At 41.3% G+C, this 15652-nt stretch overlaps 1 protein-coding gene across 1 annotated transcript; it reads left to right on the top strand.

Moving 5' to 3' along the window:
• Positions 1-1677: 1677 nt before the first annotated feature.
• On the top strand, positions 1678-9312 carry dpt (dermatopontin). The gene is made up of 4 exons (XM_030792016.1): positions 1678-1964; positions 8134-8259; positions 8872-8979; positions 9246-9312. Exons 1-4 carry the CDS (start codon positions 1678-1680, stop codon positions 9310-9312), a joined length of 588 nt encoding a protein of 195 aa, XP_030647876.1.
• The last annotated feature ends 6340 nt before the right edge of the window (positions 9313-15652 follow it).

Genomic DNA, 15652 nt, shown 5'->3' with positions numbered 1-15652 from the left:
TGGTCACTGTGACATGTAGAAATTCCACTTGCTGACCCCTGCATTCCAACACAGTGGCATTCTTGTAGCAGGTGGCTATGCTGGTTCAAAGTTTACTGTGCTTTGCGTCCAATTATTGATAAGATCAGTTAATGTTTGAACAGTAAACTGTGATAGTGTGAGTGGTTGATTCAGTAAGTAGTAAGTGCTGGTAATCATTTGAACTCCATGGAAACATACTGAACCAGATGAAAGAGGGACACTTATCTGAATGAGATTATAGATAAATCCACTGAAACTACAAACCTGGATTAATCTGGAAATAGCAAAGTTCTGTTATTCAGGAGATTCTTCATGTATGTTGCAACCCTTTACTTAACTATAGCCCATTCGATTTATGAAATTAAAAAAGCATTTCTCAAAACAGACACTCTCCATGACTGGACACTTCAAGTCCTCAAAGACGTTTGAAACTGGCTCCTGCAGAGACCTCGTTAGTCTGCAGGGCCAAAGTTCACATAGAAGGTGGATTTAATTCCAAGGATAGGTTACTGTTTTGTGCTGTTGTAAGCTCAAACTTTCGTATACATAACTGTCTCTTGTTAGAAGCTTTGAGACCAAACTGGGCACCGATCATGTATTGAATTTCTATTATAACTGTCCTGAATTGCCACTACCTTATTAAATAAATACTGTTCATAAATAAGTAAATAAAGCCCGTGGTAGATGAATATGCTTAATCACAATGCCCTTTTATATGAAACATCTGTTTGGGTTTGACAGAGAGGGAGAGAGCGAGAGAGAGAGAGAGAGAGGGAGAGAGAGACAGTTCAATAAGAAATGAATCTTGTTGGAAAGTTGTGCTATGACTAACTGCAGTAAAGCTGGTTCAAGATGTTCTTTCTTAACACAGGAGAAATGAATGACCTCATGACACGTGATGTTGTCTTTTTACATGTTGATTAAATTGCCCTCTGTTTTTGAAATTGCCCTGGATATGGAACCACATAAATCACACTGTCACTTTGAAACACACTGGTTGTGCCTCCCTGACTTTCTTGGAGTTGATCAACTCCCAATATTTCCCCGCGCAGTGGTGAACACTTTACAGGCTTACAATAAATTTTTAACTTGCTCTGTCATAGTCGAAGCGGGTTATTTTTAGATTTCCACTGAATGCTAGATTGTCGAAGGATCTTTCAGAGCAAGCAATCAGTGGAGAGCTCGTAATGATCTTAATGTGTGTACACCTCCAGACAAGTGTTGGAGCGTAGAGAAAAGATGCTTGAGTATTCACATGGCTGTATGCTGTTCCTTTCAAACATTCAGCTGTCAGTTTGCCAGTATGTTCAACACTAAGTCGGACGAGATGAAAATAAACAGTGTCCAATGGCAGCTAATGGTCAACACAAATATTTAGTTTTGTGAAGACCTCCTCCTTGACAACGCCAGTCAGGAGATCCCAGTTTTTAAGGTATTCCACCCAACATCTGCAAGTTAGACTGGGTCGGAGTTTGAACAGTCCTCCTTAACTGAATTAAAGTCAGTTCCTACATCTTAACTGTCCCCGGAGCTGCAAATTACACATTACGCCTCTGGAACCTGATGCAAAACATCTGGGCAGTAACAGTCCTCACAGCCACGTAAAGCAAGCCAGTTCATCCTGTCGGGACTCCAGGCTCCCCACTCCGCTCCAGTATGAACTCCAGACCGGTTCTGTGGGCTTTGTCCATGCTGATGCTGGTTACGGTACCAGCCCGTGCCCAACTAAACGACCTCTATGATATGGGCTTCGTCAATACCTGGAGACAAGGCTTCAATTTCCAGTGCCCCCATGGAGAGGTCCTGGTGGCCATCCGAAGTTACTATAGTGATCAGGAGGGTTCGGACCGGCTCTGGGCCTTTGAGTGCCAGCCAACGCCCGCGACGTTGGGGCACCCCACGGAGTGCTGGTGGGACGACATTAACCGCGCCGGGATGGAATGGTGAGTCAGCCTTTCTGTTGTGGTGCTCAGACTGCTGCATAGGCAAACACACACGCAGGTGGCATGCCATCCCCTACATCTCAGTTTATCCTCTTCTGTTGTGTGTGTGTGTGTGTGTGTGTGTGTGTTAGCAGGGTTTGTAGGCTGGCATGAAAATGGCATCACTGTAATGGTGACATGGATTTGCATATGTAAGCTGACCTCTGATTTGGAATGACCAGGGCATGGGCGTGTTGGCTCTTCAAGTTCTCTCTCTCTGTTAAAAGGCATTGTGAGTGTTTGTAGTTCATTATTGATACATTTGGCTGCATGTTCATGATTAAAATCTAAATCATTTATAAATCAGTTTAAAGGGAGAGAGATCCAAACTGTTGGCCAAGGACTTCAGGGCTGGCATGAGTGACTCTATTTGATGCCAGAAAAATCTGCAAAGATTTATTGACCTCTTCCTCACGGAAATGACTTTTCCTGTGGCGAATTAGAAATCCAGTTGAGCATAAATCTAAATATAGATTATAATGACAACCTATTACAGTATACTGAAATGTTCCTTTTTTATGACCTCTGTCTTATTTCTCACAGTATTATATACCTGTGAATCAAGGTCACCTGGATATTGTTGAAGTAGTTAGATTTGATCTGACCTCAGAGAAGTGACATACAGCCAGCATTTGGATAGTTACATGTTTGTGAGAGTGTAAAGATGCCCGTAGATGATTGTTGCCTTCGCGTGCCTATAGTACACAAATCCCACAGGAATCTAAGATGTTCTTTCCGCTTCTAACTCAGCAGTGTTTGTGGAATGTGCAGAAAATTGTATTTTTCAGCTGATTATGTATTGCATTGTGGATTTTGTTTGGTGATGCCAGAAAAAATCAAGACCCTTTTCCACCACCCCCCCCCTCTCTTTCTCTCTCTCTCTCTCTCTCTCTCTCTCACTCTCTCTTGTTCTCTTTTCTGAGTGTGAAGCGTGGAGAACACAATAAGCTTCTCATATTTTAGGGTCAGATGTGAATGACTGTGGAAAGCGGCGATAAAACATTTTCCAGCACAGCTGTATACAGGACCGGAGTGGTTGCTGTGGTAACATTTAAATTATTTGTTTATCGTGTGGGGGAAAAAAAAGTTGAAAGGAGACCAAATTGGATTGGCTAGAGGCAGGCTGACGTTCTGCTCCAGTCTGGTCTGCTATATTTCATTTTCCACAATCCCCAGGATGAATGTTCTCAACACCAGCTCCAGACACAACACCTCGACTAACAATTAAAATGTCTGACTTAGCAGCAGAGAGAAACAGTCATAAACATTACATGAACATTCATGAAATCTCATAGGCCTAATGGCACACATTTCATTTGCATACAGCCTTTACATTCAGACATAGTGCTTCACATGTTTTGGTCCAAATATATGTTTACGAACACCAGTAATAAAGTTTTCAAACCGCATATAAAGATTTTATAAGCTTCACATGAAAGGCCCTTAAATTTGGTTTTGTCCAGAGCAAGACCTGAGCTTCTGTGAGCACCATGATCTTATCTAGTGCTGGCATGATATGTTTATTTAAGAGACAATAGGGATGATGTCTCTCCTAACAAAGCCCGGCTACGTGTCACCTGCCATTATAAATAGTGCGCCAATGCAGACCCAACATCTGCTGTGTTATCAAAATCAGTGACGACATAACGCCTTTCAGATGTTCCATGAGGTGTCCATGTCTCTCACCATGACTCTAAATAGCCTCAGACTTCGCCACGTGCTCCGCCCCACTCTGCGCAGTAACAGAGAAAAACATCAGCATCACAGCGCTACTGTATTTATAACCTCTGAGTCGTTCATAGCACTAAATGATCTCGAAAGCAGAATTACACACAAAGTACGGGATTCACTGAAGGATTTCTGAATATCAGTGTGTGTGATATGACGTCACTGTTATATATATTATTATATTACAATAAATTTCAATATATATTATTTGAGAGTGTAGGCACACCTATGCGTGGCCTATGAATGGAGATACAGGCTCCTCTGAGGGACCATTCACGTGGACGTCGTGTTTATTTTATCATGTTTACAGTCACGTTTACTTCATTCCAGACGCCTGCATTCTGCAAAAAATGGAGAATGAAGGAGCTAAATGCCAAGACTCGATAAACCACTTTTGTCTAATATTTTGATGCGTGCCATGTACGCTGGTCTGATAAACGTCACCGTTAACCCCAAACACGGGCCCGCACACAGAGTGTTCCCAGTGAGGCTGGTGCTGATGTTTGACAAAACCATGGTTTTTATTGCTTGCTCACAGGCTATAGGCCTCCAAACCCCCCTTCGGTGCTATTTGCTGTGTCAAAGAGGGAGACACACAAGATAAACCAAGGTTGTTCAAAGCGAGAGCTGAAAATGAGGAGATTAATATGTGGTGGGACGTGTTGGGAAACCAGTTACTCCATAACGTGCCCTGCAGTGGAATACTTGCCAGTCGTGACGCTGGATTAATACATACAAAACACAAACAAGTTATGCCGTAAAATGATTTCCCATTTTACCGCCTAAACATTTCAGAAATGCAAACATATATTCACTTTAGTGGGCCTAATACTTTAACGAAAAACGTCGTTTTGATATATGAGCTGGAGTCTGAATTTGTCATCGAAATATGTCATAATCTTATCAAACAAATTTAATTGTTGACTTGTTAGCCCCTTTAGATTGACAGTGACCCATTAACATGCAATGCAAAAAACACTCTCATTCCAAACTTCAAATTAGCTCTGTTCATTTTTAAAAGAATGCTTTCAAAGGATTGCTTGTTTACTGAAGTTACTTTGCAGTCAAACATTCATGTGCAAATTGACTGAGTTGCATTGTTTGCTTGTTTCAGACACCCAGGGTAGCCGCAGCAAAGAGCATCGGAAAGGTCATGTCATTTGCCAGAGATTTACTCAGTTCACTACACAATGAGTCCCTTACTGCTACTCAACCACTGATACACAGGTGTTCTTCTAATTAACGGATTAAAAGACTCCCACTGAAAAAACAGCAATGATGAGGACGTCTCACACACTCACACACACACACACACACACACACACACACACACACACACACACACACACACACACACACAAACACTTTGCATCCATTTTGTGTGGATACGTGTGTGTTTGTATACACACGCACTTTATATAGCCTATCTGACATAGTGACATAGTGCAAAACCCAATAGTGCCTGTGTAGAAAACACTCACTTAATAAAATAGACAAGTAGTTAGTTAAAAGCATAATGCAATGATCAAGCCAGAAACCAGAATGCCTGTAGAGCACCTGGTTGTGTGTACATATGTGTGTGTAAGTGTTTGATCCCTCTCAGTGTTAGGTGTATAGTGCTCCAGCACTATTGCTGTGTCCGAAATCATTCACTCATTCACTACTCCCTACTCACTATATAGTGTTTGGTACATAGAACACTCACCAGGGGATAAGGGCAGACTGTTACACTCTCGTCTGGATCTCAGAGATGGTTCGGTACCTGGCGAGTTCATTTCCTGTCAGGACCAGATTGTTTTTTCCCCTTGGAAAACTTGCCTTTTTATGCACTTCTAAGTTTGGATTTGGCTCCATTTAGAATGACTTCTCAAATTAGAGATTCACTCAAAACGTCTATCATTTTTACAACAAACAAAACAAGAAGCCAAAATTAGACCAAATCTGTAGAGGCATCATGATGACCCTCTGAGTGCTTGTCATAACAGAGCACTCATTCCCAAGCAAATGGCTTTTGAAACTAAAAAAAAAAAAAAAAAAAAAAAGACATTGGAACGTCTTTACTTGTTAGAAGGCCATACCATATCGTTGGGAAATGGGTGCCAGGACTACATTCTATGTTTATGGTAATGCTGTAAACATTAATCTGTAATTGTCACAGTTTTATTATTGAAATGAGTATTGATTGAAAATTCTGAATCCAGAAAAATACTCAGAGATGGTCTTATTAGTACCATGGTTTCCTTTGTAAGGGGTCAGGGAACAGGAGCGGTCTTACGGATGAGGTTTGGAGGGGTGGGAGACAAAACTCTGGAAGCTCTCACCTCTGTTGAGGGACTGCCGGATGGGATTTTTTTTTTCTCTTTTCCCAGCAGGTTAATTGGGCTCAGCACAGATCCTCCTGATCCACTTCCAACTCTACCCTCCCTAGGAGATTTCCTCTGTGCCTCTGCCAAACCTCCTCCACCCTCGGACCGAAAAAACCTGACACGCTCAGACCCAGAGAATGGTTGAGTCTTATGATCCACTGAGACTGCTCATTAAACATCAGTTGCTCAGGACTCCTAACGAATACCTCGGAGAATAAGACAGAAAAAGGGGTCATAAAGAAAGCGACAGCACTTTCCCATACAGCCAATTAAAGTTAAATGAACCAGTTAAGCTTCCACAACACTCATGGCTTTCTCTCTGTTCTTTAGGATTCTTAGAATGTCTTTTTTTTTCAGCTCTTTTTCTTCTGCAACATCTACATTCTTATGGGCTTGTGCAATGCAACACTCATTTCAAGTTTCAGCGAGAAAAGTAGGAAAGTGTATCAGCTGAAGAAGAGAGAAGAACAACACATAAAGACCAGAGGGAAGCACAAAGACAGTTTAACCTTGACTGAATGTTTTCAGTCTCTTCAGAGTGTTTGGCAGAGAAAAGTTGTAATGATTTTGCTGTGTTTTCACCAGAGCAGATAAAAACCCATTGAGAACAAACACCTGTTTCACTGTAACATTCAGACTTAAACTTAACGAGGTTGGAGTGATATTTAATCTAGTAGTGCCCAAGGATACACCTTACAAACAGCAAGTAAATCTGTCTTTGGATTCAGAGAAAGGAGTTATTTTCTTGAATAAATGACTGCAAATAGTGGTGGCACAACGTTATGTTTTTGTTCACATTCAACACTGACTTTAAGAAGTGCTTTGAATCGATTTGGCAACTTCCTCGCAAACGAGCGGAGAGAGTGAGAGTGAGAGTGAGAGACATAGAGGGAGAGAGAGAGAGACAGAGGGGGAGGGAGAGAGACAGAGGGGAAGAGAGAGAGACAGAGGGGAGGGAGAGAGACAGTGGGAGGGAGATAGACAGAGGGAGGGAGAGAGACAGAGGGGGAAGCGAGGGCAAAGTGAAGTGGGAGACCGTTACGAGTGTCAGCCATTGATCTATGGGGTGTGGTGGAGTGAAGGACAATAATCCTTAGTGAACACATAAACAATTCTCTCTCTCTCTCTCTCTCGCTCTCTCTCTCTTTCTCTCTCTCTCTCTCTCTCTCTCTCTCTCTCTTCATTATTGAAGCAGTCACTTTGATTTGCGGTCTCTCAAAGATGAAATTCCAATGGGAGAGGCCTACTCCGTCCTAACTGGCTGAGTAGTTGCCTAGGGCGCCAGTGTTGCCATGACAAAGGGGCCAGTGATTTTGGAGACTTGGGAGGAATGCAGGGCTGATGTTGGTGGCTCTTGTTGTGATGACAATAGTCAGTATGGGCCATAAACAAATTGTACATCAACAAACTTGTGTTTACATAAAACTAAACGAATGAGCTTGGCTTTTTTTCAAGATAGTACATTGACCAACGCAAAACTAGCTGATTACTGTCTGAAGTCTCTTAAAACCCTCAGAGATGCTGATAGGCTGAATCAATATAGTCTGTCCCTAATTATCTGGAATTAACTGTTGCAAACAAGTCAATGCCCTTCAGGTATTTCCCCAGAGAGTAAGACAATGATTTCTGAGTTGACATAAACACGTTTATAAGTTTGTGAGAGGTCAGTCAGACGAGACTAATGGACTCTGCTTGTTTTAGTATGCAAGACAATATAATCATTAATTAACTTGATTCACTTGATTGCTGAACGTGATATATCTTGGATGCTGTTGAATTTTTGAATATTAGTAAAATGTCTGAAAATTAATGAGTAATGAGTGGATTACTCAACTCACCTTAACATGTGTGATAATAATTCAAATGTAAAGGTGGAAAAACTTTGTATATTATTTTTAAAATCACACAACTGGCCAAAACAGGCTTTAATTCCCTGTGAGGACAAAAAAACCTGGAATACAAATGTTCTCATTTGTCACATGTGTGTGTATGTGTGTGTGTCTGTATGTGTGTGTGTGTGTTCATTTATGTCACAGGTACTCTACATGCACGAATAATGGTCTAGTAGCAGGGGTCCAGAGTAAGTACTTTGAGGCAGTGCTAGACCGTGAATGGCAGTTCTACTGTTGCCGTTACAGTCGCCGATGCCCCTACTCCTGCTGGTGGGTTTCTTTCCTCTCTCACAAAACACACAGTAACCTAAAATACTACAGTGCTATCAGTCACGCTGCTCAGACACAGGCAGACATCTCCAAACACATCTCCAAACATCAGTATGGAGAAAGACATATTTTGTGTTTCACTGTGGGTTACAAATGAACTATTTTGATGTGTGCAGGAATAAATGGTAACATACATGTTCAAGGTGCTTGTTAAACTGGAATATTGCCCATTTCTGGTGGCACCACCTTCTATTGTGTATCTGAATATCATTTATGATGTATTGTACTCACCCACTTGACCTCCAAAACAACAATAAGAATGAAACAGACTCCGGTTTAATCCAGGGACAAAAGCATATTTACAGTTTATGTCTGTAGACTAAAAAATTGTAAATTTTGTTTCTCTCAAAATAACTGTTGAGGACCTCACCCTATGACTACATATCATGTAGGCCTTTGTGTTTTTGTTATAATAACTTTATTCAAAACATATGCAGTTTTCATTGTTGTTTTTATTGGCTTTTATTGTTGTTTTTATTGTTGTTTTTATTCCAACTCACACCATATTGTTATGGTACTGGTGAAACGTTGTTTGTGAATTCCCTTCCGTAGGAAGACCCAGGACATTCCTGAGTACCACAAGGAGGAAGGGGAGCTGGTCATTCCCAGCTATGGCTACTTTATCCGGGGAGCACAGACCACATTCAGTGGGATCCTGAGGTCTGAAAAATCTTCTATCGGTTGTCTGAAACCTGCTCTTAACACCAGCACAGTCCTTTACCTTAACAATTATACTGATGACACTAACATTTAATAGACTATTGTTTTTCTTATAGTAATTGTTAATTGTAGAATTGTTACTGAATTATTGAGTGTTTCAAAGCCCTATATCTCCTATATCTTCACAGTCATAAATCTCTCATACTGAAAAAAAAGAAAAGAAAATTGTACGTCCTGTCTAAATCGTTGTCTCCACTTCTTTTCAGGGATCGGCAGTGGAAGTACATCTTATGCAGGATGACGGATTTTGACTGTGAATTTGAAAACTTTTAGAGCTTCTCCGACAGCTAAGCACAATATTTCTGTTATGTCATTTAAAGGCCGTCCACCTGTTCAGACTAAAGCTGTCAGTACCTAATGAACTATATTTGAAAACCATGGGACCATTAAACTCCTCTGTAGAAGTGTGTAAAAGTGTGTTTAATTTTAGTTTTTAGTGAGAGAGTTATTGCTTTAAAGGACATCCATTACTCCAGCTTTTTATTTTTGTTGACCATATTGAACTTGGAAACATAGCTTTTCACTGCAGTATATATAATATCAACCTCATTGCAGTACCATACGTGTTTATACCATGCTATGACAGTCTATGACAATACGCATCATACCTTCAGCAGCTGACATTTAACTCCTACATATGCCTACTGCAAAGGTCAGCGTTCTCATTTGCTTGACCTTGGAAGTGTGAGTGACCTTGGAAGTTTTTATTCCGCATTATGTTAAGTGTAATCCATGCTTTTATATGTCATTACTTTGGCAAATAAGTGAGAATTCAAATAGTTTTACAATATTTTCAATAATCACTCATAAAAATATTTTGTTTTTAAACGTTTTTCTAATATTCACATGCATGTGAAGGGTTACAGTTTGAGTGTGTGATATGAGGAAATGCAAACTGCTCTAATGTTTCTGTTGGATAAAATGCAGCGTACTCTCAGAAATAACAAACATTCATTCTAACCGCAATTGTGATGTAAAAATAATTTTTTTTAGTATTAAAACCAGGAAAAATGTCAACTTTGCTGATTAGTGATTTGTTTTTTTTTTCTTCTAATTATACATTTAGACATACTTTCAGAACTGGATGTACTTTCAGAAACATATAGAACCTCTTTACTTACTCATATGTAATAGTGAGGCCTTGTACCTTGTTGGTTATGTAATGGTAAAACAGGTATGTGAATTAATGATCAAAAAGAACATTTGGATTTGTGTTCCCCTGCCAGAATTAACTGACTCAGTTTTTACAGCATTATCTTCCAGCTTCCAGCAAAAGACAAGCACATAATTTATCTCTGAGTATGGCTAGACACTAATTATAACCCAAATTACAGAGGGGTGTGTATGTGTGTATGTGCGCACGGCCTGCACATCCAAACAACAGGCTGCAGGAAGCTGGTTTTGTTTTGACAGTGATCATATCTCTTGGACTCCTCTAACTTCATTTTCATAGAGCACAATATCCTAATCCATAAGAGTGTTTCCTACCACGAAGTGCAGTTTGCTTCCAGATATTTATCAGCGTTAGAGCCATAAGGGTCTCGTTTTAATGTTTTCTTCATTGGATTAAGACACAGCAGCTAAAGCTTTCTAAGCGGTGGCTCTAAAAACATTTTCCGTCTAAACTCTCGTTGCGGCAGCCGAAACCAGCTCTCGTGCGAATTCGTTCCGTGACGCTGACCCTGTTAAGCGCGACCGTGTCCATTTCTGAATCGGCATCACTTTTTTTTTTTTTTTGCACTTGTTTAAACCAGATTTGGACCAGGTCAATGACTTTCCTCTTCCATCTGAATGGAGAGCGCTGAGTTTCGGCCAAATGTTTCTCTGCTCACCAGTCGAGACTGGGCTGGGTGTGAGCCAACAGCTCTCAACACTGTTTATTTATGGCTGCTGCCGTCTCGAGGCGTCGGGCCCAGCGTCATGAGGCAAAAGAGCTGTCTCCAAGTCGAGCCCTCTCCCCGGTGACAGACGACACGCTGTTAACTATTCTCATGGAGAGCGGAAAACCTCAGCATAGTATGTTTCCACAGCCACAGGAATTGTGAGGACACAATATCTTTGTTTGTTTTTTGTTTTTGTTTTTTAATTACACTGAGAGACGTGCAACTGCCACCACCGGCCAAATTGCCTCTGAAGTGGCCGCTTTGTAATTATGGGTTTTTTTGGGGGGGGTTTTTTGGAAGAGCAACAGGCGAGCTGTAAAGTCCTCTGGACTGTGATCACTTTTGGAACCTGTAGCCACCCCGACCTGTAATTAGAAGATAAATACGACATTTAGCGACAAGCTAAAATAGACAGAACACAAACTAAGTAAAGATATAAAGCATCCGATGCTAACATTAGTATTGAAAGGAGAAAACAAAGACTAACACAAAAATAAAGGGAAAGGAATAGTACAAGCCTGACGCTGATTAAAAGACATTTTGAAGTGTGTCAGTCTCTTGTAGCACAAGCTGAATGAAGACTAGGAATCTGGATGCTGTATTTCACCTTTTCTCTCTCTGGCGGCATCATTAGCGTGTATAAAAGCTCTGGATGGGTGGATGTTTTTCACTGTGGTTAGCGCTGTGAGACACAGCTGAGTCTGCTATACAGTTACTCAGTGTCAGAATAACAGGTTACGATTTGGCACCGATGCTCATTTAATGCAACGTTTTAGCCTCAACCAAAGAAGATCTCTGAGGGCAGCTGCTCAGTTTTTACGAGTTGGCAAAGCTCGTCTTCTTTAGACTGTGACTTTCCTTTGTGTTCTCTTCTCTACCAAGAAAGAACAATGTCAAGTTAGGTGACGCTATCTGTTTATTATTCATTTATGCGAAATGTTTGAACTTCCTGTTTTTGTCCCATTGTTTATACACACACACACACACTGGAGTAAAGGCTTCTCTGTGCAATGATCCAAATATATAAAGAAAAAAACAAGACGTGGTCATTAGTAAAGGGTACTTTTGACAGGGGTCCACGGAAAAACAGCCTGTTCACACAGACAAACACACACACACACACACACACACACCACATCCTTAACACCTGTGTAAATGTGTGTTAAAGCTACACGTGGAGCTGTGTAATTGTATATGTGCTTTCATATGTATACATGTTACTGTATGGTATTCATCCTTGACATGGGGTGCAATACCCGAGAGTGTGCGTCTGTGCGTGAGTGTGTGTGAACATACGTGGTGTGGAGTGCAGCCCAGGTTAGCTTGCCCTCGGCTAAATTGTCTGTAGTTTGTCTATGCGGGAGAGAACATCTCAGTGATTGAAAGGAAAACAGAACCGGCGGGCTCTCCCAGTGTGTTACAGGTCAGTGTAAACAGCCCTATCCCTCTGTCTCTCCTTGTCCTGGGTTCCAATTACACATAAATACTACACCACTAAACACTCCAACACGCAAGCACTGTCTCAAACGCAGAGAACAGAGTCTGAATGGCTTTCAATGACAAAATACACATTTAGGCAAAAAGAAACTCGCATATCTTTTCCATGCTTTACTTACTTTTTGAAGTGATATATTTTATTTGGATGGAAACTGTGCCAACATTGAGAAATGAGGCATGCTTAATTCATGGGTTCTTTTTTTAATTGCAGTGTAGTGATTTTTCAGACTGTTCACTTCGTGGTAAGGTTGGTTTGACCTGAGTGTTCTTAAAGCAGCGGCGTGGGTATAGTAGGAGTTGTAAGCGTCACGTGTTAATGAACTGTTTACGGCAGACGTTTACTCAATTCTAGTAGGTGTCACTCTAGCAGAAACCTGACCTAAGCGCCCTTAAATAAACCACTCCCTCCTCTCTACTCCTCCCTCCTCCAATTATTTTCCCTCCCCCATTCTCCCAGAGTTTCTCTGTCCCTTTCTGTCCTTGTCTTTAGTCTGATGTGTTCTTTCTTGTGATGGCTAATTGATAACCCGGAGATGGTGAGAGCTGAGTGTGTTGGGCAGCTGAGTGTTCCCTTTGTCAGACTGTCAGCACGTTCTCATGGTCCTAATACACAAACCATGTGAACACTATGCACGCATACAGAACCAAGGTTACACAGGAGGGCATGACAAACCTTCTTTCTCTACAACGCCCCCCCCCCCCCACACACACACGCGCGCACGCACACGCATACACACACACACGCACGCGCGCACACACACACACACACACACACACACTCCAACCTTCATAAAGGTGGTAGATAGTTCTCCTTCAAACACCTACTATTTGGGAAACTTTGTATGTTCTGTGAAAAGCTGTGAGGTATTTATTAACTACTAAACACTGTGTGATTAAAGTGTGCATGTGCGTGTTTGTGTGTGTGTGTCTGTGTGTGTGTCTGTGTGTGTCTAATAAACACACTTCTGGGTAAAGGTAGTGCTACAGGGGTTTGTCATTACTCATCGGAGATGGTTCCAGGTAATCTGTCTGCATTTTCCTCATTGAGACCATGGAGAATACCATGAAACCCATACACCACAATACACAGTCTCTGTTTACTGGCTCCCTCATTCTGCCTATTAAGTCCATGGGTGTGTGGAAAACGAATATAACTATCAGGAATATTGTTGTTCCTTTAAGAAGGTGGCGGTGGTGGGGGAGGGGGGGGGGGGGGGGGGGGGGGGGTCAAAGAAATTGTTCAGCTGAAAAGGTTTACAGGTTTGAACTGGTTAATATGTAGCTTCAAATTGCTTTTCTTGGAGTGGAGGTTCAAAAAGTTTTGTTGGAAATGAAACATATTAAATCAGTAGAAAGGAGAAATAATTCAAACAGGTGTTCATTCATGGGAGGTTACACAGGCTATTAATTGGGATGTCGTGTTACCTAGTTATCTGTTACTTCACCATGCGTTTACCTCATCATATAATCCAGAACAGTGCTAGGCATTCTCATTTTTACATCATAGACCAGTTGTCCCACAGCAGCTAAACTGAAGGGCACGGACTACGAGCTAAACTTTGAGAACTCCTGCAGCGATGTAAAGCCTTTTAAGGGTCCTACTGAGATGTAATTCTTGGAAGAGTGGAGTGTGACGAGACTCATTATTTCTGAGTTCCGCTGAACTCCCATCAGGCCCTGTGCTGCAGATTTTTAAGGGAACCAAATGACATCCTCTTTCCCAGTTAGGTCATCACAAGGTCATGAAAACGGTAGCCATTTGAGATGGAGCCAGGTGCTTTCTGGGAAACTCACAGCTTTGAGATGAGCCACTAACATGTTTTTTAGTTGTTGGTGAGAGAGTGTAGCTGCAATAGACTTGCTACAATGGCTGTATTGTAATGACTGTTACTTCATGGCTGATTAAACAGGCCAGAATGAATCAGATATTTACTGCTTTCCATGCCAACCTCTGAATAGTCATGACTAACACTACCATGACCCTTAATTGGAGGCTTTACAGAACTTTCTGGAAGAACTTGGGTGACATCCTGTGTGATTCTCAACTAAAGTTTGTCTGTTTGTTAGTTGTAATAATGGGATTTTAAACACTCTCCAAAATGACTGGTGTCTATCCTTGAGAAACATCATTGATTTTTTTTTTTTTTTTGCTTTATGGGAGGGTGCATGCATTGCGCAAGAGGCAGCACTCACTGACTGTTTGTGGTTGCTTTTCGAGGCTAAAGCACCAACCAAAAGATGATAAGAGAGAAGAAGATGAAAAGATAAATGAAAAGTAACACTCTGTTGCTAAAAGTTCTTATCCCACTTTGGATAGTGTTACCTCTTACAGTTCATATCCTAATTACATGATTGTCAAAACATTTCTATATCTTTTAAGATGAAGACTGTGTTTCTATCACAAAATTCAGTCATTAAATATGTTATGGACTGACTCATCATATGTGTTATGACAGCCTAATGAAAAGAGAAATAATTATGAAACGTTGTATTTTTATAAGCTCAAAGACAAATGTGTAAAGAGGTTTTGCCTGCGTTCAAGGTCATACCTGGTCTTAAACACACCCATTGCACGGGGTCTTTTTTTTTTTTCTTCCCAGAGTGAGAATGGAAAGTCACCTTGCTCCGTGTTATGCCCCTCCCAGCGCGATCCATGCTAGAGATGCTCACCGATGCAAGGAACTCTGGGATACCGCCCCTTCCTCCAAGAGTACTCACAACAGCATAACCTCCCCTTGTAACCTCATGACCTGCCACTTTGACCTCTTGTGAGTCTGTTAATTACAGCTCGGGCAGTGGAAACAATGGTTTTTGATTTGTATTCAAACACTAGTGTTATCATTCCAGTCTTTATGAAGACACAAAGGGAAAGCTATTCCTTGCAGAAAGAAAGAGAGAGAGAGAGAGACCCAGACACACACGAGTCAGACATCAAAGAGTTAAAGACTGTTCTATCAACAGGCGATATGGGAAGTCCTCTGCCCTATCACATCGCAGAGACACTGACCCAAAGGCCAATGAGGAAACTCCTCTGACAGGAGAAAGACCTCCCTGCAGGTCACATGACAGTGTTTGGTAGCCATGATGCAGAGTGTGTTACTCATATATCACTATCCCCCCTAGTGGTTCCGATTTTTTTAAATATCCAAGTCAAACCAGTGTGATTACACTAGCCTCGTAAATATAAATATCGGAAATATCAGAGTGGAAAATTATATTTTCTCTGTGCCTAT

This window comes from Chanos chanos, chromosome 14, assembly GCF_902362185.1.
Source record: "Chanos chanos chromosome 14, fChaCha1.1, whole genome shotgun sequence".
NCBI classification, from domain to species: domain Eukaryota; kingdom Metazoa; phylum Chordata; class Actinopteri; order Gonorynchiformes; family Chanidae; genus Chanos; species Chanos chanos.
This window is presented reverse-complemented; position numbering and strand designations above follow the sequence as displayed.